Raw genomic sequence first — 27,635 nt, forward strand, 5'->3', positions numbered from 1 at the left:
TATGAACCGCTTCAGTATGTCGCTTGTTACTGCATATTTGGCATGCATTTTGGCCATAAGTGTTTGTCACAGAATTGTTAATGCAGTATCGGATGAGCTCTACATAATAGCAGAGAGTTTGCAGAAAAGCGACAGATGTGTTGTTGCTCTCTTTCATTAAGTCTGCTGCAGCAGTAACAACAAATTCCCTTTCCTCATTTGGTTGCAATAAGAGGACGTTCAGTACTTCTTTGCAGCATCTGCAAATGTAACTTTCTGGAATTTCCCATATACCTCCGCTGCAGCTCTTAACTAGAAACTAAGGAAACCTTTAGCAGGGAGCAGGGCAGACAGAGTTAGTGTCCTCTCTGTATGCAGGTCTGTATGCTAACAGAAGTAGGCTAATAGGAAAAGAAGCATTTTTCAAAATATGGGGTACTCATTCTTCTAATTGTTCCTTCACTTTTGTAGTAGTGGTCAAAAAGGGTGCGTTTATTCCTTTGGCAATAATATTCTGGCCATGTGCTGACAGAGATTTGATACTTGAGCATGCATATGAATACACTGTGCTGGTATAAACTGCAGCTGAGGAACTTTTTTTTTTTTCTCATTAAAATTCAGAGGTTTTCATTAGGAGCAAACACTGAACATGCATGTATTCAGAGTTACGCTGAAGGAAGGTGAGGCTTATCAGTAAAACTTCTTAGTGCAGATTAGGTCTTGTTTCTTTTTTTTATCAATACTATGGTGAATATTTAGTAATTTTGGGGGATTCTTAGACTTCTTAAAAGAGAGATCTGGTAGATGGCTGAGCAAACAGTTACTTTGTTTCCATGTTGCTTTATTTCCATTGCAACAAATTACTGTTGTAATTTGAACTTCTTTCTAATACTTCTTGTAATGAACTTCTTTCTAATACTTCTTGTAATGAACTTCTTTCTAATACCATGGAACTGCCTTGAAATATACCATAAACAGAAGTTACTGTTTTCAGTGACCAACCTAGAGAAATCATAAAATGTAATTTTAAAAAATATTCCTTTGTCAGCTACTTAAAATGGTTCTAAGGTGTGATTGATGTACATACATTGTAAACAATTACATATATATAGGTATATTTTATTTCTCTACTGCAACATTCCTTTTCTTTAGATAGCCATCAAGGTAATGAACAAATCTGCACAAAACCAGGATCTATATGTCAGTTGATGTTCTTAAAGTTTTTTAATCACAGTAAGCTGTAAAGGCGGAAGGAATGCTTTCATTTTAGCTGAGAGGCAAAATTCAAGATGTCAAATTTTCAACAATTAGAGTATCTGTGCTGGACACAGTTACTTTGAAATTGACCTTCAAATGAAAAAGGACAAAATAATCTCATTTTAAAGTATTTTGTAACCTCAGACTGTCCTTAGTATTGTTACCAAACAGGCTTTCTATTTCCTTTGCAGATGTTGAGAACATGTTCACTCCCAGATCTTTACAAACTGTACAGAACTTTAGTTGATGTCCCCAGTGTAGCAGATGTGCAGCATCAACATAATCTTGAAATAGATGATACAGAAGATGAGCAAGCCAAAGAAGGACCCTCTGACTGTGAAGATATGTGAGTGTATCAAGTTCATCAAGTATTTCAATAGGCATCTTAGATCAAGAATATTTTTGGTTAGACACTAACAATTATACACAGTATACCAGCATGGGGTTTTTATCCAAGTTTTAAAAATCCTGTATTGAATCACCATTTACTTTGAGTCTTGTTCCAGAGAATTGAGAAGCTAATGGGATGTACTGCTTACAATAGCTGTCTGAATTTCCTTTCCAAATTCCATCCAAGATGCTATTCTGTCTGGCTTCTGCACCTTGCATTCCGCTGAAGCAGATCAAGGTTGATGGCTATTGCTCTTCTAGAAATAAAGATTTCTTGAATATTTCCTTTCTTCATATGTTCTGGGAATCTTGCTCATCTGTTGTCTTTACTGTTGTATTGGGATGTCCTTTAAGTCCCCCAAATTCTTTCAGGGTCTTCAAAATCTGACCCTGGCTCTTGATTATTGCCTGCAGCTTGGGTAGTCTGAGGGATAAAATCATCTGATGAGATCTAGACCTCTATTGCTCCAGACACATTTTTATCTGGATTGGGAATGTTATAGTTGCCAGGGGTCTATAACAGTGCATGAATACAAAGATTTTTAAATTCTCTTACTAATAAAGTTGAATTGAGCACCTAGCATCATCTTTTTATGAAATGGTCTGCTATCTGTTCAGCTAATTTTTATTCCCTGTGCCTTGCATGATATCATGGTATCAGTGCTGTAAGCATGTTGGACTGAGGACACAAATGTTGGCCTCTTTTTTGTTTTGTTGTTTGTTTTTTTTTGGGGGGGGGGGGTTCCCCCTCTTTTTCCTCCATCTACATTGGCTTTCCAGTTTGTTAGCTTAACAAAAGGAATGAGCTGCTCTTACAGAGTTTGTCTTGTAAAGTATTAATTATATAAACTTTATAAACTTTATATCACTTTCTTTTAGTATGTTTGGGGAGGCAGATACAGATTTGCAGGAGCTCCGGGCTTCAATGGAACAATTGCTTAGTGAGCAGCCTAGTGAGGAATTCAGTGAAGAGGAGGAGTCTACTTTAAAGGCCAATGTCATCGAATGCATAACAAATGGTACAGAGCTGGATGAAGGAGATGAAAATAACCCCAGCAGTGAAAGTGCACTTAATGAAGAATGGCAGTCAGGTATAATTTCTATTATATTTGTTTTGTAAGTTATTTATTGTTGTTAACAATTCAAACACAGAATAATGTTTTTGCGTTGTACACTTACAATGAAATAAAGTTCTAATTAATAGTTTTTATACAGAAGTTTTAAAAAATCAGATAATATTTAGACTTTCTGAACGTCATGGTCAACTTCTAAGCAACATTCAATGTTACAAATGTTGGCTATTTATTAGGCAGTGATTATAAATCACTTTTTCTCTATTTGTCTAAAACTTGTCTTCAAGGAAGATCAAAGACTGTGCACATCATATGTTTTGAATAAATCATGACTGCAATATAAGAGTGAAAAAGAAATAGCAACTGACACGACTGGAGTATCTGGGATCCAGCTTACATTACAATTAAGTCATTTAACAGGCAGTCAAAAGGAATGTGAAATTATTAAACTTGTCCTTAGCCCAAAATAGCTATTAATGCAGTCAAACTATAAATGAGACAGAAAAATTTATTACTGCTTTTAAGCATTTTAAATTAGCTATTATACACCATGGTGTCCTGAAGTCTCAGTTCTGTTTTTTAAATACTAGTTGAAATATAAGTATTTTACTACTCCTGTAGAATAAAGTACACTTAGAAATATAGATATAAAAGATGTAGAAAAAACCAATAACTAATCTAAAAGGTACCTTTTGTGTAACTTTGGTTTGTTGAAGACCATTTCAAACAAATTTAAAACCTGTGAATATACCTGTTAGATATTATTGATATGATACATTCCAGTAAGTATTTTAAGGTAAAATAAACTTGGGTAATACCGTCATCTTCATTTTTTGACAGTGCTGATGTTACACACCAATAACATACAATACTATCTGTTTCTGTGATTCTGTTGTTGCAAGCGTTACGGTATTTGGTGGCAGTGTCCCACCTTCTAGATTCATGATGTTTCATAAGAATTGCAGGTTTCATTGTTGGGGGCCGGAGGAACACTTTCAAAACTCAGAGGAACAGACAGAACTTGAAACCAAATCTGTCCAATATCCAGAAGTTAAATACAAGATTAGAAGTCATCTAATGAGTCTTTAACCCATATACAACTTTTCATTTCAGTGATAATTTCTTGTTGATTTGAGTGTTGATACTTCAATCAGGGATATGATTTGATCAGGATTATAACTTACACTAGTCATATATAGGAATGGCAACTAGTGGAGTTTTAATACTAACTCAGAAGGTCTGTGACCTACCAGGAAATACTATGTATTTTTTTAAAGATTTGGTAATATAAGATCTGAAATCTAAGAAGTTGTATATTCTTCCCTGGGTAGATAAGTCCTTTCATAATTCAAATACTTTTTTAAGGCAGTATTTTTCTTGGGCAAAAGCAGTTTGCATTTTATATTAGGATTTTACATAGGGATTCTATCTTATATTTTTAAATAGATCCTTTTTTTGTTAAACTCACCTAACGTTTGACTGTTACAAACCTATTTGTAAGGTTTCTGTAGCCTATAAGCAAAATCATCTTGATTTCTCTCACATATCTTATTGCACCAGATGACATATTGAATTTGCTACACAAAGGAGATGCACTCATAAAAGAATGAGGAACTTTGTAGCTAAATTCATACTGGGTTTTTAGACTTGCTCCATGGAACAAGATGCATCCCAGTGCAGAAATTAAATAATTTAGTCTTAATATACATGTCCATATCTTCTGCTAGAAGACAGCTGCTTCATTAGGGAGCTCTTCTCCCTGGCGTGGGACAGCCACTGAACCCTGCATCAGTTCCACCTCCGACATATGTGGAATGGTTATATGGAACTTGACCTACTAACGTTGCTTTGCTAAATAAAAGTCTGCTTTAAGACCATACCTTGTTTTTCTTCAGTATGAATACCCTTATGGCTAACTATCAGAGTGGAGTTTTAGAGGAGACAGCTAGATGCTTCCCATTTGGGATTCAGAATTTCTCTGCTGTCAAGAAAGGGACTGTTCCTATTTCCTTGCAGGTTAAGAACATCTGCCAAAACTGCCTAGTGCTCCTGAGCTTACTTCCTTTCATTACGTTTAGAGGTCTGTGTGGATATCAAGTTTAGGGACATGGAAACAACATCAAGAATGTAGGAAAACCAAGGGGTTTTTACTGTTGTTTTCTCTCTTTACAGATAATAGTGATGGAGAGATTGCCAGTGAATGTGAAGAATGTGATAGTATTTTCAGCCATTTGGAGGAGTTGAGATACAACCTTGAGCGGGAAATAGGCTTTGATAAATTCATTGAAGTTTATGAGAAAATAAAGGTTTGTGGAATAACCTCAAGTGGAAAATATTTTATGAAACAAGTACCTCGGGCTGTTTATTGTGCCAGTAACTAATTGCATTGTGTGACTAGAATCAATCCTTATTTCTTTAGTCTTCTACTCTGTTTCAACAGACTAAAATATTAACAGAGGAAATGCCATGCCAGTGGATTAAACAGGAAAACTTCTTTGATTTAACCGTGAATTGCATTTAATAAATATGAACTATTTAATTCTATACCCATTTTAATTTTGGCAACATGGATTGTCCTTTCTTCCAGGCTATACATGAAGATGAAGATGAAAATATTGATATTTGTTCAACCATAGTTCAGACTATTCTTGGAAATGAACACAAACACCTGTATGCCAAAATACTTTACCTAGTAATGGCAGATGGAGCCTATCAAGAAGGTAATCTTACTGTATCCTGGCAACTATGGCTTGTCTTATGTTCTTTCTTGGTCATATACAGTAGGTTCTAATATACTTTTAAAACATATCTGTGCTTTGTTATATTGATTAGCTAAATTGATAAAATTCATTTTTTTCACAAAGGGTGTTTTTATTCCTGCAACAAAACGTGGCAAACTTTGATGAAGCATGCTGGCCACTCTGATTAACAGTATGTATGTGTATATATGGTCAATTGTAACAATAGTTGTCTTATGAAAGGTGCAGTATAATTATTTAATTTCTGTAAAACAGTTATACAGATTGAGAAGATGGAAGTCTAGAATAAAGCTTTCAGAATTAGAAACAATCTAATCAACAATCTTAAGAGTTAATGGATTTTTAGCTAAAATAATATTTTCTTCCCAAAACTCTGCTTTGAACGGGTTGCAATATTACTACTTTTCTGAAAAGAAAATTTCATGTGGCTCTTTATCCTATAATCGTCATTTTTCAGAAGAACTTGATGTGGAGGTACCATGCATCTTAGTTTTCAGGTGGCTCAGTAATACATGAAAAGAATTTATCTTGCTTGGGAGCCCTGCCTAGCTTAGCACAGATTACTAGGCAGACTGATAGTTCCTAGATCTTTCAGAATCACTCTATGAAATAGCACACAGGCCACAGTTAATGAGAAATGGTTTTGTTTGTGTTTTTTTCTCTCATGTAAAAAAATTTAACTGCAGTTACGTAATTTTAGATTTCTACTGATGAAAGTTTTTACTGGAGAGAGAGAAAAAAAAAATCTTAAAATTACAACTATTTTTATGGAAATCAGAAGCATTATATATTGGTTTTAGAAATGCGTGCAATGATCACTATTTAATGTATTTCAATTTTGAAAAAGTATTCTAATGGATGTTAACCAACATCTGCTTCCTGCATCTTTTAAATTAAACAAATTAAATTTGTTTAAATTAAACAAATGTGTTGCAACAGCAGTGAAGAAAGGGTCAGATAAGATAACAGCTTTCTATGTTTTTTACATGTAAATGCGGGGGGGTGGGGGGGAGGAAGTCTGAAACCCCCCCCCCCCCATCTTTTTAAAAGATAATATTAAAAAAACCTTCTAATACAAATCATATTTTCTCAGGTTTTCTTTGCTACCAATACAGTAGAACTACTCAGCAAGAATAAGCAGTACCATGTTGTTTTCATGCTGTGTTATAGAACTATGACAGAAAAGTGTCTGAAAAATATTTTTTCAACCACAATTTATTGATTTAACGATAGAATTAGAAAGATATATTCTAGTAGTTCATTTCTCAAGTGTCCAAAGGACTGGCAATATAGAATGAGAAGAAAATGGTAACTATAGTGTTACTAGTTTCTTTTCCTTGCCACTTTGCCTTAAGGATATTTTAAAACTAGTACTGAAAGGCTTAAATAACAATTTGCTGAAATGTTGGCGTACAAATTGTAAGCTGTTGTCTGAATGAATCCTATTAAAATAAGCTGACTTTCATCTTGCAGAATGCTGATTAACAAATGGCTATTTTTAATAGCTTCAGTTCTAATTCTGTATTTTACAAATCTGTGGTAGCATACGAAAATGTAAAGAAAAAGTTCTTTATATTTCAGACATTTAAAGTATATGTAGTACTTTAGTACTAAAGTACATAAAGAACTACATTTAAAGCAGTTCTTTAAATTTCAGATATTTAAAGGAAAAATCCTGTGCTAATAAAGGTGAATAGAGGACAAGTGACAGGCAGAAGCATGTTCATGAGCTTCTGTCTCAAAAGTTTTATACCCTTGAAACAAGAAAAGTTAGGAAAAAAATAATCTATATTGCTCTTTACCAAGAGGATTGTTCTAACTGAAGCAGGCCACTTGAGATGAAGCTATCTTAAATTCACTAATCCAAGAAAGATATGGTGTTCAGTATTTGTACACATAGTGCTTTCAAGGCAGTTTTGGTAACAGTCCTCTCATTGGTGACCAATTTAATGAATTCTTGTAACATTGCTTACTAAATTGTGGTTTCTAGTTTGTTTTGTAAGCCCAGCTTGATTGTGTGTGTTTGTCACTCCTTTTCACCCCGTCTCTCTCCCTCTCCTGCTTTTTACAGATAATGATGAATAAACCTGACTCACTACATATCGGTGTTTGAAGTCTGCACAGCTGAATAACAAATTGTAGTGGAGAATGTAACATGGGGCAGGAGAAGCAAGACTTGAAAAAAAGAATGTTCATTGTACGAAAAAGCGGAAAAACATGCCTTTTAAAACTGGGATACTGATACACTTCTCTTGTGTGTACTTCCATATTAAATGTTCATTAAATGTGTTCATTAAATGTTAGATGCTCAAAATTTAAAAAGCAAAACGAACGCCAACGAAACAAAACAAAAAAATCCCCAAACCTGTAATTTCTCAAAGTCCAAAAGAAATATAGAAAGGAATACCTGTAGATATTCTGATACAAAACTGAGACCTATAATGTAAAACAGAATTTCTGCCATATCAACAGTTGGCTGGTACGGTTAAACAATTGGAAGCATTACTGTGTTGTGGAAGTACCCACATCTAGCTAGTCACTTACATACTTAAAATAGCCTCTCTCTACAGCTATATAAAGAAATTACTTCATTTTTATTGACCCTCATGGTTGTATTTTAAGAGCATCTTAATCTAGTGGTCCAGTTTGAGTATTTCACTTTTTTCTTAATAAAAAAATTATTGTATTTTGAAGCTAAAAGGTTCTGTCACTTTTTAACCAGTGTCAACCTGAAATATCTTAATGGTGTTTCTAAATCAAGGCAAACTAGTACTTCAGCCATCATTGAAAAGTCTGGCGTTTTTTGAGATGGTAAAATTCAGTTGGAGCTGGAATACTTTTTTCCCAATATTTTTATTCCTCTTCCCCTTCCCCAACCCCTTCCCAAAATCCCAACTATTTAGCTCTTTTGAATTTTGTAATCTGATCAATGATAATATAGTGTGCTGTTGAATTGAAAGGAGTGGGGTTTTTCCAGTTTGTTTTTAAATTCTTACTGTTGCACTCATGGCTCTAGCAGAAATGGGGGAAAATGAAATATTGCAGGCACGAGTGCTATGTAATACTTCTCATCTTTTGGCTCGTGTTTTGTATCTTGACTTCCACCACCCCAAAAGAAAAAACAGGTTTCTTCTGACCCACACTTCCTTGTTCCTCCTGTAAAAGCAGTACTATGCAGGGCAGACATCAGGTATGCTGTTGTTTTCCAGTCATCATCTCTGGACCAGCGTTATTGGCTTACCCATACAATAAGTCTCTTGTTACAAATCTGATGAACTGTCAAACTTCCACCTGCCCTATTGGGGGGAAAAAAAATAGATTATTTTTTTTTTTCCAGCTACAGCCAGTTACAGTCTAAAACTGTCAAAAGTTACTTTTCCACAAAGTAAAATCAAGTATATATATATATATATAATTTAGAACTGTCAAAATATGTACATGATTTTTGTATAATTGTTTTATGATGTTATTAAAGTTTTGCCCACTGAAAAGTGTTAATTTTTTAAACACATCCAATTCTTAAAGGTAGACCAAATCTAATCTATTTCAGCTGTATCCTGGGAACCTGTGATGAGAATAAAATGAATGATCATAAATGCCTTTAGATACTAATTTTTTATATCCTTACTTACTTGATAAACACCTCTTGCTTCACCTGATGAGAAAGTATGGTCATTGTTGGAAACAGTGCTGCTTCTGTCCTATGCTGCTTCTCTTATCCTTTTTTTTGTTTGTTTGTTTTAAAATTCCCACAGTAAATTCGGGGGCTTTTCAGTAGGCTTCTCTTCCATTCCACTTTTCACTGCTGAATAATCTGTTCAGAGAGATGATCCTCATGAGTTACATCATGGATGACATTTAGCAAATGCACTCCAAAGAGTTTAATAAAGAATGAGTCTGCATTATTTTCCCTTTTCAGGTTTGCTTTTCAGGTCATACCTTGCCCACCTTCTGTGGAAAGGGAGGACCCAAAACCTTTAGATTTAGAAGAATATAGATTAACCATAGGGAAAGAAGAAAATATACCACCTGGTAGATTCTGCACTCTATGGTTTTGAATTTTCTCAAGGTGATACAGTCTTACTGAAGTTACGGGTTGAGGGGTGTTTAGTTCTTTCTAAATTGAAACCATACCATTATTGACATTCATTTCTTATGCAGTGTGCTGGCTTGCCTCTGGTAAGAAAAATGGGCATAATCTGCAGCCTTCAAGCTTTACAGACGTAGAGCTTTTTATCAATTAATGATTTGAATAACATGCGTAGATTGTGCACAGCTTTTCAAGAATAATCTTCAAACCTGCCAACCAATACTGGATATCCTTGAAATCCCTCAAGAGCTAATTTAAAAATGACACAGTAAATAAGTTTGCTAAAGACATACTTTTATCTGAACTTGTAAATCCCTATTTAATGTACACTGTAACGACATCAAGGACAGTGTGACTTCAGGATGATTTATTAGTCTGTATGTAATAACTTACTGAAGTTAGTTGAGTATTTGGCCTGTCTTTATATTACATTTATTATAAAGAATCTTCTGTTGCATTCTAGCAGCAAATTGAGGTATATAATGGTATTTTTGGCACAAAACATACTCTGTTAACTATTTCACATTACGTCCCTGTCCTCAGTCTTTCTTCTTGACCCCCGCAGCCAACCACAGCTCAGATGAGGAATCTTTAAAAAAAAAAAACACAAAACAAACCCAAAAGAAAATGCAAACAAACAAAGAACCACGCATCTACCCCTCCCAAAACACAATCCCAGAAAGCCAAACCTGTAACGCCTCTATCGTGCTGCCCTGCAGATGTGATTGTAGTCCCCGACACCGGACTCTCCTGGCTAACTGTGCTATCTGTAGCTGTGTCTCTGCTTGGGGTTTTCCAGCCTCCAGCAGAACAGAGGAGAGCCCCAGCCCTGAGGCGGCAGAACTAGACAGAATGTGTCCTCGGGGCCTGCGGCGGGAAGATGGAGGAGTCTCGACGGCTGACTGGCTTCGCTTTGAGCCGAACAGGTACAGTCATCCTACCCTGAGCATCGGTGCCTTAAATCTTTTTCAAAGAACAGAGCCTGAAGAGGCTTCTGATCTTCAGTTTGCTGAACTTTGTGTATTTGGGGTTACTACTAGAAGGTACGCCAGAAGAATGTATTGCCCGGCTGGGCAACGCGAACCAAAGCAATCACGAACGTTGCTGCGGTCTTGTAAGCGAATGGCGTACCATATTGCTAACGAGGTTCTCTACGCTCTTGAGACATCTACATCATTTATCAATAAATCTTATTTCAGCTTTTACTGCTTCTGTCTCCCTCGCGCTCCGATTGCTGCACAAACGCTGCATGTTTAGTCAAACGTGCGTTCTCTACTAACCCTTTTCTTCTGAAGCTTTACGAGCTTGCCTAAACCTGTTGAAAACTTACGAAAATATTTCTGCAAGATAGTTTTTGTCACGTCTATTTGCATGGGAAACCACGCCCATTCACAACTTTTGTCACGTCTATTTTCACAACTCTGACTGTCCCCCGCTCGGAGTTGACCTGCGCCTTCCCAAGATGGCGGTTACAATAGACGGCCCGCGCCCGCGGGCGTTTGTCACCGGGCGGCGGTGCCGCCCTGCGACCGCCAGGTGGCGGCATAACGGCGGGGGGGGGGCGGGGCGGGGGGCGGGGCCCGCCCCGGGCGGGGGCGGGGCTACCCGGTGGTCTAGGTAGGGTCTCGGAGCTGGTCGACGGCGAGTCTGAACCAGCGGGGAAATTCTTAAGTTCCCATGATTTACAAGTATTTCCTTGTACAAGGCCACGTTCTGAAACCCTACACGCAGACACGAATCTTCGTACGTTTACGAAACGTTACTCACAAATAATTTACAAAGCGAAGATGCAGAGAAATACATAGAACTTACTCAGCTGGGTAACAAGCTTTTAGGTAGAGCGCGGTTTCTCAGCTCGTATCAGTCGTGCAATCCTTGCGCTCCTTTTCCTAGGGGATGGGGGGGGGGTGGCAGGGTACGTCCAGTTTCCCCACATGCCTAGGTGCAAACTTAAATAAAACAAAATATGACACTTGTAGCACAGTTACAGTGTTGTGCGTGGTTGGACTCTGTATCGAGCTTCCCCTTGGCCAGAGGGTGGGGTAGAAGCGTGCCCCTGACTAAATTACCGATTTGACTTTTATCTCTCCACTAAAAGCGCCTCATCAAGGCTCAAATGAAGTTAGGCTCTGCTTCATTTTATTAACTGTGATAAACCAAACACAAATACAGAAACTTGATTTTTCAATCCTTTTAAACATTTTTCTTCCTAAATAATTGCGTGTTTTCTCAAACTTTAGTTTAACACTTGTTCATTCATGAGCCATTCATGAGACTGAAATTTAGCATAAAATAGAAGCCAATGGTTACCGTTCCTAGAACGTTTCTTTTTGCCATTTTTATTCATAGTTTAGATGAAGCAATTTGCAGAGTTTAAGTACTAGTTTTAAAATCCATAAAGAACTTCTTCCTTTAATTTAAATCTGTGTGGTAATGCAAGACAGACTTCAAATGCATTTCCAAGTTGGTATGTTTTCCAGCTGAGCTGACGAGTTCATCAATTCAAATAGTAGCACTTTGAACAGTTGGCGTGCGCAAGAGTCTTAAAACATTTCTTCGGCAACTAAAACCTTAATTGAACTGCTTCCATAAAGATATATTAATTTGTAGTTACTTGTGAGCCACATATATAGGAGTTCAGCTGCTTCTACTAAATTGCTTGCCTCGAGCACCTTCCAGATTTTATTTCCAAGACATTTTTAAACCAACATAGGATTTAGCTAATTCCGTTAACTCTCTTTTTAACAACACAGTTTAAAAAACTCACAGAGCCAGAGACTTGGAGAGTTTAGCTGCACAATAAAAGCCAAAACCAGGCGGGTTGCACAGCAGGGAAAACTCCAGCGAGGTAGCATTTGCTTAGTTTCAGGATGGCTGTGACAGTTCTTTCACAAGTCATCCCTGAGGTTGACCGTATCAGGTGTGAGGCTGGGGTGTTGCACGAGTCACTTCTGCTTGGCTGATGGATGTTCCCGTAGGGACTATAGTCAGCCAGGACAAAATACAGTTCCGTTTTAAATAGTGCTGTGGCTCAAGCTGATGCAGACATGCTCTGCGGATAATGGAACCATAATCAGGTCCTCGACATACCCTAATTTTTGCTGTATCCTGCAGACAGTCCTGACAGTAATCTCTTCTCAAGGGGAAGGGATGAAGTATGCATTTTTGCTGTATCCTCAATGTAGGATAAAACTGCCTCACATTCAAATTTTAGGCAAAAACTCTGCAGTTCCAGCTCTCTTAATAAGATTTTAAATCTCAAGCAATACTTCAGGGATGCTATTTTTTCCTTCCACCACCTTCCTCGTCAGGAGTTCACATTGCTGTTTGCTTCATGGCTGCTAGTACTATTTTAAATGCTGTCAGAGTAGTTTTGCAAAAACAGAGGTACACAGCCTTTTTCTGAAGAAGTGATTGATTTGGTGGGGATAGAGAAAAGACAGAAAACCTGAGATGCCGCTAATGATGAGCGAGAGGTCTGTCTGCTGTGGAGCTATACCAACGTGACCACTGGTTACAGGGTCTGTCAGGCTCCTTTTTATAAACTGCTGTAGCTGTGGTACTTCCTCTAAATTCTGTTTCTTCCTCTGTATTGAGCTGTAACAACTCTTGATAAAGACGTCTAAAACACAGTAGTAAAACGCATCTAGTTTGCCATAATTGTAGCACACTTAGTTGATCCTTTGCCACTGACGTTAGTTTTGATAACTCACATGGCAGTTTAAAGTGTTTTAGTCTTGTTCAAACTTTGTAAGAGGAAATCAAAAGGTGAAGATTATGGCGGTTGAGCTTCTCAGTAGAGTAAATTTGGAGTTAACACTGAACATACTTTCGTGACTTTTTAATTCTAAGAAATATTAGTATATTTTATTTTTTCATGCTTAATAGTTTTAAAGCCTTATTTAGTAGATCTGTATTTTACTGTTAGTAAACACATATGGAGAATTATTTCCACAGCAGTAAAACATCTCTAATGTGATTTTTAGCTACAAATAATATAGCTTTTTTCCACCTGTTGAAAAGCCTGATTGCACTTAATTGTATATCCGGTTCCACCATGGACTTCAGCACATCAGTTAACGATCACAGCGTCCTGAAAAACTTACTTCACTGTATTCACTTAATTCACTGCAGTGCCTCCTTTCTTCAGATGACCACTGTTGCTTTCTCCACATTGGGCAATCTTGTTTGTCCAGGAAGAGACTCCAGGAAATTCTGACTCTAACAGACAGTGGGGTTAAGCTCTGCCAGCTGGGAAAGGGAGCACAGTTTCAATCGTGGAACCTGCGACCTTTGTTAACCATGCAGTGATACTACAGTAACTAGTCTGCTCAGATCAGTAATGGATGGATTTTCCACCATTAATACCAGTTTGTAGCCATACATACAATAGCGGAGCATAGATGAGCACAGTCAGAAGGCCTCCCTCCTCCCACTAGAAAAAAGCTTGAGTCAAATCCCACTGTGATCTGTTAAGATGCTCCTGTTCTCAGCTGTCTATTATTTCCCTCTGCTGATGATTATCAGGACCAGCAGAATGAAACATGCGCCCACCCTCACGCTTTGGCACAAAGCATACCGTCGCTGATTAAACTGCTGGGATGATGGGTTTGAGCCAAGTCACCAGACTCTGAGCTGCAGTTGGTGAGGACAGGAACACATCTTCCATTCTGCTTATTCTGCCACAGTGAAAGCAATCTCTATCAGAAGGATGGGGTATAACAGATGGAGCTATAACTTACACCACTTTGCAACAGTTCCTAAAGCTCATGGGTCAAGGATGGTGCAAGACTGCTTGTGCGGTATTAGTAAGAGAAATTTATGTATGAACATACTACGTGAAACAGGCCTGCTGAGGAGAAAAAGCTGCATAGTGTATGATGTTTATCTCGCGTTAATCAAGTCACAATGCACTTAACGCTGTATTTGTTTTCACTTGCTGGCAAAACTCCCCACAGGTGTTTTATTCGGCCTTACAGCAGTTAAAAATGTGAGAAATGTATAAAAATTGTTAAAAAAAAAAATCTAGTAATTGTGAAATTGCCTGGTTTACCATATGATAAACCATGGAGGCTTGTTAGAGGGATCACACTAAGCCATAGTGTGAAACAGGTCAGATCCCTTCCTACAGTCACTAGCTTTAACAAAGCTGTCTTTGATACCTCAGCTCAGGTATTTTCAGCTTAAATGCAGAAGCCTTGCATACAAAGCCTGTAAGATGTGGGGTGTCTTTCCTGCCCCTCCATTCCGCATTTCTGTCTTAGTGGTGTCTAAAAAATGTGCTGCTCATGTACAGTTACACCGAGATTCGTGGAAATTACAGGTAACTCATTCCTGGAAATCAAACCCTGGTGCTTTTTCAGCCTCAGGGAACTGTATTTCCTTGGTCAGAAGGCTTTGTGATCCTTGGACAGAAGACTTGGTAGGATAATGGAATGAACTGGGGGAAAAAAAATGTGCTGAAAGCATCTGGGAGTTATTTGTGCATACTAGACAATATATTCTATACTCACTTTCTGTGACTAAGTTTACTGTTACCAAGGCCTAGGATTAGCCAAATAAAACAGCAGGGAAGCCTTCTCTGTGTTTCTTGCCTCCATTTCTCACTAACATTTTTACATTCACTCACTCTCTCCCTCTTCTAATGGAAGCTGGGGGAAAAGTGCCGAGTTACAGCACTAATGACATGAAGAAAAACACTGAAGGAAGCAGCAGGGAGGCCAAGGTTTCAACCACTCTCCCTCCCTTGCCCAGGAAAATTTCAGTGACCTCTTGACACCTCCCATAGAAAACTTTAAATTGACAAGAGTATTTGCCAAGTAAATACAAAAAATGGCATTAGAATGGTATAGTTTCGGACTTAATCCTCCTAAAGTCAATGGAAGTGAGTTAAGGTTCCCACAGCAGCTATAATGTAGTAACCCCATTCTAGATGGCAGTATATATGGATATGTATCAGGATTGATTAAAAAACACTTCCACACACTCACTAGTATTCCCTTGGGAAACTGAAAATAAATATGCCAAAAATTAAGTTACAGCTTGTTCCTGGATTATCCTGGTATTTTGGTTAAAAAGTACTACATTTCATATTACGGAACACTACCTAGAGTCAAAACGTTGTTCATTTGTCCTATGAAAACAAAAGGGGAAGACATTTCAAGTTCTTTATACCCTGATTGTTTACTCTGCCATGTTTTTGCTGGGGTAAGTTACTCAAGAATGATTGTTGGGACTCCTGGAAAATACTCTGGCTTTATTGATCTGCCAGCTGCCAATTTTTCTGCTGAAATCTGATGATCAGGAATGGAGGGATATTAGGGTACACTGCATCTCAAGCGTCTCCATACCATTTCTCACCACACCTAGAGAATGCATCGGCTACCCAGCAACACTTCCTGGTCACTACTAACTCTGATCCTGCTCGTTAACAGTATTGCAGGAGCCCCGTCACTGGACTGGAGATCTGTGGTTTAGTTCTGGGAATTGTCCCTTTGCTTCCTCCCCAGCAAATTATTTAATTTATCCTGCAGAGAAAACTGCATCTATGCCAGTCATTACCTCCCCTCATTTGTCTTGCCTTCTCTTATCTTTCCAGTCTTTTTCGTTATTAGTTGCGAAGTCTTCAATAATGTATGAGGTAACCCTGCCTTGGCGCTCCTCGTCCCTGTCATACAGAAAAGGAACAGCACAGTAAATACCATAAATAAGAATGCTTCCAGAATGCAGTACCAGAAAAACGCTCACCGACTAATGGCAACTAGCACATAAGAAAATACCTAGCACAGACCATTTGCCAACAGCTGTTTTGAGCACAGCCGCCTCAGCTATATTTAAGGACTATGACATGGATTAAAAATACATCCTTTTTTTAGTGTAGGTATGATCTTAGAGAAGAATGGTGGTAGAACTGCATTAGCAGTTCACAGTGATGCTTGCAAACAGGTTTTTGGCACACTTAACCATGGTCAGTGCCCTAGTCACATCCACGTGCAGAGAGCTGCTGTTGGCATTTTTGGGGACATGCGGGAAAACATTACTTGAAAGTGAGTGAGTTTGACTATAGCTCATATAAAGTGTGTATTTAAGAGGTATTTAAGGGCTGATTCTTAACTAAAGGGATGGAATCCAGCTGCCTGTTTTCTTTGGCCCTGAGAGTCAAGTTTGATATGATTTAAACTTTCAGAGCTGGCTTCACAAAGAAAGAGCTAGCGGGTTGGTTTTGAGGCTTTTTTTTTTGTTTGGTGTGTGTTAGTGAGTAAATATTTTACAGCCCAAATTCCTAGTTCCACAAAATCAGTGACTCCAGGCTGTGGGACAATATCAGTAAGCACAAAGGCTGGAATTTATTGCTAGTAATGATCTATGAGATAAGATTTTCAACTAAGCCTGTGCAGAGAGCTCTCTTGCCAGATGTGTGGGAGTGAGAGTGACACAAATGTACAAAAAAAAAAAAAAAAAAAAAAATCATCTTTGGCAATCCCAGAGTGATTATATAGCCTTGTAGCGCTAGCAGCCTCAGAGAATTCATTTTGTGTCTCAACGTCTTTGTCAACTTAAAAGCTAAGTCCCAAGCTTTATAAAAGAAATCTAAAGTTGTGCCATGAATACTCCATAAATCTGTCTCACTTCCTTAATCTTATTTTTAACAAGGAAAGTTTGGGGTGTTTTTTTCTACATTCCTCGTTTGTAAAGAACTGTGGTAGCAGAATGATAGGAGAGATTCTGCAAAAAATCACTGGGGAACTTGTCCCTTTATTCCCTTACTTTTCATCCCAATGTAATTCAAAACTTTCCTTCAGAGTCAAGCTACATTGGAAATCCTTGGGTTTTGCTTCTAAGATATCACAGACAAAAACAATGGTACATGGACGGTACACTGATCACATCCAAACCTCTGCCTACCTCCTTTCATAAGCATACCAGAAATTGCAGATAACTGAAGCTTTAAAGGAGCTTCTGTACCCTTGAGACAACACAAGAAGCATAATTTGTGCTAATGGGAATGCAACTTTCCTTGTAGCTGAGGCTACATTCCAGAAAGGGATGCTTCAGTCAAAGAAAATGCCTTGCCTTGGTATAAGGACACTGCTTTGACTAGATTGGAATAGAAATGTTGGTGCACTTTAAATGCTGTAACACATTTTAATCTTTTTATATCCCAGCACACAAACTCTTACAAAACCTACCTCATCACTCATGTATGTTTGATACCACAGCAAAACTGTTTAAGTGCGGCAGAGATGTTTGAAAAGTAAACATGCTGATAATTCTACTTGCCTGTCAGATAGCTCAGCCCAGCAGACAGTTTTAGTAGGAAAATGCTATTTTAAAGAAATAAATCTTTTTCAAAAAACTAGCTGAGCATGGTTTTAAGAACTAACACGACAACTCTTTTTTTGTTGTTGTTTTTGGCAAACTATCAAATTGTTGCAGCACTCAAAATTCTAAAATGGCTTGGTTTAGAATTCAAACAAGCTAGCAAATTCTTCATGTACATTTTGCTCTAAAAACACGAGTTTCATGTGGAAAGATGTCACATCTTTACCCTGGAGCATCTTACCAATCCCTGCTCCTAAGCCTGGAAGTGTGGCACAGCTATGTTCAGACTCTGTTCTGGGACAAAATCCAAATCAACTCTCACTGCAGAGGAGATGTAAGTGAGGGGAGTATGATGCTTTTCAACAGACTTCCCGATTTGGACAGTAGGAGGAACTGCAGGACTCGCCATAAAACACACACAAACCACAGTACAGACATACCTTTATATGTATATATGTATATATATACATATATATGTATATATACCTTTATATATAGCTGTTACTATACATTTCTCATGCTTTAATGACCACAAAAGCACAAGCATTTTTTAAGAGTTGCTCCTCTGTAAATGCACTTCCAGTAACTGCTCTTATTCTAAGACACACATAAGGTGTTTGTTAAAACATGCAGAAACTTCTGAGTTTTCATTATGTTGTCGTGCAGTTGCCCAAAAGAGAAATAACATCCCTTACATCACGTGTCATAGAGCCTATGCTCAGAGCGGACTTGAAAAATTCTCATCTAGAAAGACTGAGGGGGCGCTTAGTATGTTCTGAAGATATTTGGTGTCAAAAAGTGAAGAGGTCTGAGATTCCAGCCTGCTACTTTTTGGAGGATGCTTTTCTGAAGATAGGACCCCAAGGCTTTGGCCAAGGATGTTTGCTCTAGGAGGGTTAATGTGAATGCAGGACCTGTCTAGATAAAATAGCACAGTGCTGTGAATTCTTCCCTATTCATGAAACTTATTGACTAGCTTTGTCTGTCTCACAAGATTTTAAAGAGTGAAGCTGTAGTGCATTTCTAAAAATACAAAATACAACAAAAGACAGAAACTAGGAATTGTACATCTGACATGATGGATACAGACTACTCCCAATCCGCACAACCTCCCTCCCTCTGCACAGTCTACATGCAAAAGTGTCTCTGACTCTCCTCAGCAGTTCCACCTCCTCCTATCTAATATTGAATTTTTTTGTTCAAATAGTATACATGCCAAGTATCCAGTCTCCAGACATTCAGCTTTCAGATACTTTGGTAATGAGGTGTGGTAATGAAGACTTAAGTAAACTTTTATGAATGTTGAACATCCTTTATGATGTTTTCGCTTATTTAAAAAGGAAAAAAAATTGTTTGGGCCCCACGACTCATCTCATCTGTTTGGGTTTTGAAAGCTCCAAACGTTTGTCACAACGTTCACCAAAGATAAAACTGGAGTTTAGTCACTCCAGCCCACTATCACTCAAAGTGGTTGATTACAGTTCTGCCTGATCTCAGTCTAGAGTCAGTAACACAATAATTCTACTTAAACATTTATATAATTATTGGTTTACTGTTTGTATGAAACAGCTTTACCCTGTGTCTTGTACATAGCCTTTGCAAGTGGGGAAAATATCAACAGCTTTTTAATAGCTTAAAATTTGCTAACAATATTGCAAACTATTATAACAGCACGGAAGTATTCCAAAAAGTCTAGGGCAGTCAGTAATTCTAAAACTACATCCTGAATCACTTCGGAATCTTTGGGAGAGCAGATCTCGATAAGACTGAGAGATACCTAGGAAAGGATTGAACAGAGAACCTGGCATGCTCCATCCCCACAGGAATCTCCCCTGTGGGCACAGCACTAACTCTAGAGAGGCAAAGGAGCATTGGGACGTACTCTTCAGCCACACAGATGAGATCTGCGGCTTATCAGCTGCATGCAAGGATGGGAAAAGACAATTTGATTTTAGAATAAACTTATTAAGAATGAATTCTAACATTTCTGTATCTCTTCTAAAATCTTCACAGCTGTGCCACCTAGCTTGATTTCTTTAAATAAACATTCTTCTTCGGTTTTTCTTTAACCTTGTTTGTAGTACGGGAAATTTCAAGCTTGCTGGTTAATGAGATGCAGGCACTATGTTCCCATCAGTGTAATGATCATTTAAATCAAGTTCTTGACCACCTAAACACACCAACACCTTACTGCATTTCTACAAGGTACAGCTGTGCACACTGCAGCTAGGCTATCTGGATCATAAGCACCCATAAGCCCAGTAAGTGTTTTCCTGTGACCAGCCTGGTGGAAATGTCTTAAGGTAACAAAGACCTCACCTAAACACTGAGAATTTGTAACATGTTTGCTCTTTAATGCCACAGCCACTTTTTCTGTTGCATATTCCTTCATCGTGACGTAAATTATTACAAAAGCATCAATATTTGCAAAGGTACGATCCCAGCTTCACGTTGTCGGAGCGAGCTAGTTCATGACATTAATACACAAATGATACTCTCCTCAAGAAAACAGGAAACTAAGAAGCAATCAAAACTCAAATGTCATCTCTGTCTTGTCAGGTTTGAGATGCGACCAGGCAACTTTTGTCTATACCCCAAGCTAGATGCCTAGAATACAGAATAAAGATGTAAAACTAGAAGTCAGAATGTACTGAAAGCACAACTCATTTCTCCTGCCTCCTCACAAATAAAAGAACAGCAGAGACCTTCTGGCAGGATGCAGAAGCCTTAGAAGTACCTTAGTATTACAGGCATTGATTTAGTTACGACTAGTTCACAACACAAAAAGTGCAGCAGGGGCAGCACAAAACTCGGTTTGCCAGCAAACTGACTGGATCAATATCAACCATGCTGAGCTCAATGCTGCTAGAATTCTGCTACTAGCAACTGTGCCAGACAATTTGAGCTAACTGCAGCATTGTTGTAAAAAAACAAAACAAACCAAAAAACGCCCAAACCTAAACCAAACCACAATCCCCTCAACCCCCAAAAAAACAAAACCACAAAAAAATCCCCAACTCTTTCATGAAAAAGGAACAAACTCATTGAAGTTTGTTCCTCAACTCATCCTTGCTCATTTCCACCAGAGACTGAAGAAAGTTGGCCACGCTTCGCGATGTGCTGTACTTGCCAATAAAAAGCCAGCAACATCAGCATGGCCATCAGTGGTCAACTCTTACTACATTGATGTCAGTGGGAATTTTGTGTGGCCTTTGAAAGGAAAGTGCCACTGCAGCGCCAGGGGTCATTTTACAAGGAAATAAGATCAACCTTTTTGGTCTGTGCTCGACATCTATATTGCATGGGAAAAATGGGCTAATGTGGATATTACCAATGGGGAAGAGCATCCTTTCTGACAAAAAAAAAAAAAAGATATAAAAATAGTTTAGTACAAAGAATGTATCTTAAGACAAAAACATGCTTATTCTTCTCATTAGAAATAATCTGAACGTTAAAATTTGTTCTTGAACCTACAAATAAAAAACAAACAAACAAAAAATCGGTCTATGACTGCCACAAGACACTATCTTCTGCTGTATTTTCTTTCCTATAAGGACATAACAGTTCTTGTTCCATGATTCCTATTGCCTTTGAGTCTTTTGTAGTCATCTCAAGATTTTAAGGATGGAATTCACAAATAAATTAAACATACCTTCATACGTTTATTCTCATAGGCCAGGGTTTCTCTACACAGCACTCAGTTTTGTTTTATGAATCCAAATATACAGACTGCTAACATGACTTTTTCAGGCACACAGGTTATCCTGCCATGAGGGTCACAATCTTCAGGGACATTTTGCAGCATTAGAAAGGAGACTGGACCTTGTTTTGTTTTTCAGTGCATTAACATATTTTAGTGCATTTAATGCTTTCCTGCATTAGTTCACAAATGTCTGTGTGTTTCAAAAGATTTGCATGCTAACAAGTGGAATCCTCCTCTAAAATGTCTCATACTACTTCTTAGTTAATTTCCTAAGGAACTAGACGTAAATGAGCATAGAGTGCATCTGTCAGCCCCTCTTCCCAATTATTTATAATTCGTTGGCAAAACCTGACAGAATATTTGTAAAGATATTAAGATTCTATAGGTTTTATGGAAAACAGTGGTCATAGCCAGAAAAGATCTAAAATTTATTGTCCCGCCCACAGAAAAGCATGCAGCAAAGGTCAAGTTCTCTCTTCTTGTTAGCTTGCCAACTTATCAATTAGCCGGTGTTGCCCAAAGCCAGGCACAGTATACACTGCCTTGCATTTTAAGGACAGAGGAAAAACTAAAGATACTTGCAAACATGATAGAACAGGAATTACTGCAGGAGGGTTTAGGGAGGAATATAAAGTATGATTGTTTTGGCAGAGAGGGCTGAAGACATGGGAGGAGGCTGGTTGGTCCACAGAAGAAAAAGAAGGTATCGGCAAAAGGGAAGGAGGAGCACAGAGGACACAGTGGGTTTATTGCGTCAAGGATGCTGGGCACAGAACACAGAAAAAAAGAAAGAAACCAGGCGTTACCAGTTCTGCTACTGCCATTGTGTCTTTTGCTGTTCTGCCCTTTGCTTCTTCCTTTAACCAATGGCTTCCAGATGAAGAGAAACAGCATAGAAAGAAAGAAAGAAAGAAAGAAAGAAAAGAAAACCCCAATGCTGGATAAAAAAAAAAGTTTGTGCCTGAAAACCAGCTTCAGAAGTATGATTTATTACACCAAAAACGTGTAAAATATATTTTCACAAATACAAGCAAATATTAATAGACATTATAATCATAGAAATACGGGGATTTGAGTAACTGGAGGGCCTCTCTTCCTTCAAGTCTGTGTTTTTAATGGTTCTCTGCCCTGCGCAATCTCTCCTTTGCATCAATTACTTAGTAAAAGTTGTGCAAGGAACTAACAAACTGTACATAAGAACGGAATGGTGTCAAGAAGGGAGGTCTCCTCGTGTAAAAATGTGCAAAGTGTACAGTTCCCTGCTTGTGGCTGGAAATGAGAATGAATAAACGCTTCAGCGTAACAGCAATTCTGTTGCTTTCAGTCCTGGCGTCAGACGATTGCAACCACTCCGAGACAAACACTTCATCCGTAAGAGGGCAGTGGCGTACACCAGCACGCACACCCATTTTTTTTTTATACAGATTATATTTGTTTGAAAATTAACTACTGCTGCTGCTCAGGAAGCAACATATTTATCTGATACTCCTCAGAATGTTTACTGCTTTGGCGAGTATCCTACAATATATTTAGTATCTTGCAGACTTTACATAAAACATTATCAAAGACCAGCCCTGATAAAGGGCTAATCTTTTTATCCTGCTTCCCTGAACTTTCATCTTGCTTCCCTGGTGCACCACCTGTATTGTAGATTCCTCTACTGTTTTAATAGATATTTTACATTCCTTAGACAGCAAACTAAGTTTAGACAACAATAACTGTGTTGCTTACAAAACTATGCTGGAAAGGCTGGCAAATTATTACCATGCAACCTTGATGAGATCTTTTGGAAAAGCTAAGCTATGGCCAAAAGGGAAATTCAATTGTGAGATGAACTTTTGTTCAGATTCAACAAGTCCCTATTTGAAACGTCCCGATTACCCTTCTTTCTGTAGCGGCAGTGCTGACATGGCAAGATAGAGGAATCCTTTGAGACATGGGAATATTCTTAAGTATCAAATGTTTATACCCTTCTCTTCTATTTATATTACGATACTCCCTGGAAAGCGCAGACACAGACCAGAACCCCATCTGTATCAGTTTTTCTAAACTCCAGAATTCATGGGGGAGGAAACTTTGTTTCTTAATGAACTGTAGATATTTAGGGCTTCCAAGATTTCTACTACTACTACTACTACTACAAAAGACCCAAAAAACCAATAGAGATGCATTCAGTATGAGCACTTATTTGGAAATCCTAATAACCACAGAATAGAGAACACTGTAGGAAACAACCAAGCTAACAAATTCAGAAGGCAAGACAGAAAAGCCTGTCACGGTATCAACTTACACAAACCTACACAACCCATGAAAAAACCCCCACCCCCAAAACCCCCAACAAAAATCAAAACCCCTTTTATATGCACACAAAATTGTCTAAGAATGACAAGAAACTTGGACAGCTCAGAACAACACACAAGAAGGAAGCTTTCAGGATTGCTTCCTTTTTGAGTTGCAGCTGATGAGGTGATTAACTGAAACATACACGTTTCTCTAGATTTTTTTTCACCATCCACAGGCAAGGTGCCTCATCCGATTTAAAAAAAAAAAGGAATTTTTAAAAATTCTTTTTTTTTTTTAATTTTATGGTTATTTGCCTCTACCTGAGGTTTTACTTCCTCCTTCATTCCCACAGCCCCGTAGAGAAGTCTTTCAACAAAGCAAGCCCTTCATCTCCTGCACGCAGGTGCCCCTGTCACCAGCGACACCGCACCACTTCGGGGGCGGTTTCTGCCCTCCTCACTTGGCAATTTAACGGAGCGACGCCAACAAGCAACTGTGCCACCCTGCCAGGGGCACGCCCGCCCGAAGTTAATGCCTTACGCCGCACTCGACCTCGCCACGGAGCGACCCGCGAAGGCACCGCTGCCCCCGAGGGCAGCACCTGATGCAACAGGGGCACCCACCACCGCGGCCTCCGACCACCGCCCAGAGGCGGGAAGCGCCGCGACTGCCCCGCGCCCCGCCCGGCCTCCTCACGCCTTCCCACCGCCGGGACGCTGCAGCCTCGCCGCCGGGAGCAGAGGCCCTGCGGCCGGGGGAAGACGCCCGGGTGCCCCCGCCGGGAGAGGGAGGGCCGCTCCGCCCCACACAAGCCCGCTCCCCCTGAGGAGCGTTTCCTTGGCCGGGCCGCCGCTGGCTCCGGGCGCCCCGGCTCCTTCTTCCGCGAGGCCTCGCGGCCCTGGGCCGGCACTCCGCGCCCGATTTACCACAGAGAGCGGGAGGAACCCTCCGACCACCAGCCCGCCTTCCCCACCGCCGGCTCCCACGCTGTCGGCGGCAGCCCCAGGTGCGTGCCTGGCCGGGCCGGGCCGGGCCGCCCCGGCTCACACACCGGGCGGGGAGCGCCCTCCCCGCGGCGCGGCGGCGGATCCCCCGTCCCGGGAAAGCCGCCCCCCCCCCCCCATCACCCCGCGGCACCTGGCGAGGGGGCGGTGGGAGTGGGGGGAGAAAGCGGGGAAGAGCGGGCGGCCGTCACCCCCCCGGCCCCGCCCCGCCCCCTCCCGTGAGGGGAGGTGCTGCCGCTGAGGGGAGGCGGCCCGGGCCGGGCCGGGCCGGGGGCCGCGGGGAGGGCGGCCCCCTCGGCGGGGCGGTGCCGGGCGGGGCGGTGCCGCCCCTCGCGTCAGCCCTGCGCGGCGGGGCGGGGAGGGGACGGGAGCCTCGGCGCTGCCGCGGCGGGAGCGGCACCGGTGGGGCCGGCGGCGGCTCCTCACGGGAACAAAGCGGGCGGCGGCGCAGCCCCTCCGGCCCGCTGCGGCGCCACACGGTGAGTAGTCGGGCGAGGGACGGGGAGTGGGGCGGCGCTCGGCCTCCCCGCGGACCCTCCCGCGCCCCCTGAGGGGCGGCTCGGCTCGGCGCGGCTGGGGCCGCAGGCCCGACCCCCTCCCCCGCCTTCACCCTCCTCGCCGCGGGGCGGGGTGACAGCCCTCCGCCCCGGGCCTGCCCCCCCAACCCGCCTCCTCCCGCCGGCCGCGGGATGCACCTCCTGGGGCTGCCGTCGCCGCTCACCCCTCTCCCCGGAGGGGCGCGTACCGCCCGCCGCGGGGTCTGCCTGCCTGCGAATCGCTTTTAAAGGGAGGAGCGGGGCCGTGTAAATAAATAAAGGAGGCGGGGTGGACGCGGAGCCCGAAAGCAGGTAGGTGCGCGGACGAGCGCCTGGGCACGCGTCCGGCGCCCGGGGAGCCGCGGGAGCCGCTTCCGCAGGCCGGCGGCGGGGGCTGGGTGGAGGCGCTCAACTTCGCCCGGAGCCTGGCCCCGGCATCCCCCGGCGGGTGGGACGGGGCTGCGCGGCCGGCCGGGACCGCCGCCGGGCCCCCCCGCCGCGGGAAGCCAAGGGGCAGCGGCCCGGGCCCGGGCTGGGGCTGCCTTGCCGCGCCAAGTACGCGGGCGCGTAGCGGTGGGGACTGCCGAGCTCTAACAAGCCATTTTCTCCCCTGGGGAACAGCCTGGTGCGACTTCCCGCAGAATGATATCTTTTAGGGGGCTTCTTCGGTGGTGGGATTTTTTTATATTTATTTTTTTTTTCCTTCTTTCCCCCCTCTCCCTCCCTCCCTTTTTCCAGCCCCTCGCTGCCTACACTCAAGCTGGCTGAAGGCTTGCCTCTGCGGCTGCATACGCAGGGCTCGTGTTGTCCTAACGCTATGGCAGTAGCACTTCCTGCTGTAAATCACTTCGCGATAGTTTTTTGAAGCGCTTCTTAAAGGCGGCACTGCAATGAACCCTCTTGTCAGTTCTTGCAGTAAGCTTAAAACCCGGTGAGCTAGAGCCCGTTTTCAAGACTGGGGTGTTTCGTGTGCTGCTGTTACTTTTCATAGAAACGGTAGATATGTAGTCCACTGTTGGCTTGGTCTCGGCATAAATGTAATTCCCTTTGCTACGCCCTGCTGGTGTACGCACTGTTGTTTTGGACCCAGCTGTAGTTACCTTCGCTGCCGTCTTGTTGTAAAAAAAGCTGGTTTCAAATAAACGTTCGGAGGTACAGGTGTATTAAGCAAGAACTATGAAAAGCAAGCTTTGTTATAAAGCTGTACTGGGGATAGCTCATCATTCTGGAAAAAATTGAGAAGATTAGAATCACTCAAGATTAAAATTTATGGGGACTTAAATTTAAAAACAGTTGCTGTTAGCATTTGTTTATAATAGTTCACCTAAATAGATATATTAACGTAGATTGCTATTATTATTTGTTGCTATTTTGATGTTTCCTTCATTTATTGAAAATGCCTGCTGAGTTAATCTGGAGATCTTTTATTTTGCTCTTTGTATGAACGTCTTCATATAACGTAGTCTTGCTGACTCTCTTTCCAGCTTATTAATGCCTTTTTCCCTCAAAAATTTCAGAGCACAGTCAGAAGAGGAATGGATGTAACATGATATCCTTGGAGTGCTCAAAACACACAAATTCTGCAAAGATTTGGTTTTTGGTTAAGTAATACAAAGAAAATGGATGAATCAGCTTTGCTGGATCTGTTGGAGTGTCCTGTTTGCTTAGAACGCCTTGATGCTTCTGCGAAAGTCTTGCCTTGCCAACACACGTTTTGTAAACGCTGTCTGCTGGGCATTGTGAGCTCTCGAAATGAGCTTCGATGCCCAGAGTGCAGGACTTTAGTGGACTGCAGTGTTGATGAACTTCCCAGTAATATTCTGCTTGTCAGGCTACTGGATGGCATCAAACAAAGGCCTCGAAAACCCGGCGCTGGTGGTGGGACTGGTAGCACAAATGCTTTAAGGGTCCCAATCAACACTGTAGCTAACTGCGGATCAAAGGACCTGCAGAGCTCTCAAGTTGGACAGCAGCAAAGGGTGCAAGCACGAAGCCCTCCTGTTAGGGTAAGTACTGTGTGGTGACGGTATTTTTCCTGCACCATTTCAGAATGGTTGATGGCCTCTGCTTCAGGATAAGGGCAGTCAGATAGTAAATATGGCAAAACAAAGCATTTTTGAGAATTGTTGTAGTTTTCTAGCAAAACACATCGGTGTTCTTATCAGTATTGGTTTACTGTTATGTAAATACCAGTAATAATACTTCCTTATTAAAACTCTCAGTTGTTGAGGTAAGGAGC

At 40.9% G+C, this 27,635-nt stretch overlaps 2 protein-coding genes and 1 long non-coding RNA gene across 14 annotated transcripts in view; 2 read left to right on the forward strand and 1 right to left on the reverse strand.

Moving 5' to 3' along the window:
- The window catches only part of NEK1 (NIMA related kinase 1), a 52,215-nt gene extending 43,187 nt beyond the window's left edge, over window positions 1-9,028 (forward strand). For all 10 annotated transcript variants that reach the window (XM_049834195.1, XM_049834221.1, XM_049834177.1 and 7 more), the window contains 5 exons: window positions 1,428-1,582; window positions 2,506-2,717; window positions 4,872-5,005; window positions 5,287-5,419; window positions 7,530-9,028. In XM_049834195.1, the coding sequence (XP_049690152.1) occupies window positions 1,428-1,582; window positions 2,506-2,717; window positions 4,872-5,005; window positions 5,287-5,419; window positions 7,530-7,543 (648 nt within the window). In that variant the 3' untranslated portion in view covers window positions 7,544-9,028. The remainder of the gene's footprint in view (window positions 1-1,427; window positions 1,583-2,505; window positions 2,718-4,871; window positions 5,006-5,286; window positions 5,420-7,529) is intronic.
- Window positions 9,029-11,382: 2,354 nt separating this feature from the next.
- Window positions 11,383-24,975, reverse strand: LOC126052937 (uncharacterized). The gene is made up of 3 exons (XR_007510195.1): window positions 24,908-24,975; window positions 16,110-16,215; window positions 11,383-11,486 (listed from the first exon to the last, which is right to left on the reverse strand). It is a non-coding gene; the product is annotated as an uncharacterized LOC126052937 (long non-coding RNA).
- SH3RF1 (SH3 domain containing ring finger 1) overlaps window positions 24,756-27,635 on the forward strand; it is an 88,290-nt gene continuing 85,410 nt past the window's right edge. The window contains exons 1-2 of one of the 3 annotated variants that reach the window (XM_049834291.1): window positions 24,756-24,862; window positions 26,914-27,402. In XM_049834291.1, the coding sequence (XP_049690248.1) occupies window positions 27,016-27,402 (387 nt within the window). In that variant the 5' untranslated portion in view covers window positions 24,756-24,862; window positions 26,914-27,015. Of the gene's footprint in view, window positions 24,863-25,227; window positions 25,340-25,609; window positions 25,709-26,913; window positions 27,403-27,635 lie in introns of those variants that run through there. The other 2 variants (XM_049834273.1, XM_049834281.1) reach the window with 2 other exon arrangements.

This window comes from Accipiter gentilis, chromosome 3 (assembly GCF_929443795.1).
Source record: "Accipiter gentilis chromosome 3, bAccGen1.1, whole genome shotgun sequence".
In the NCBI taxonomy this organism is placed as follows: domain Eukaryota; kingdom Metazoa; phylum Chordata; class Aves; order Accipitriformes; family Accipitridae; genus Astur; species Astur gentilis.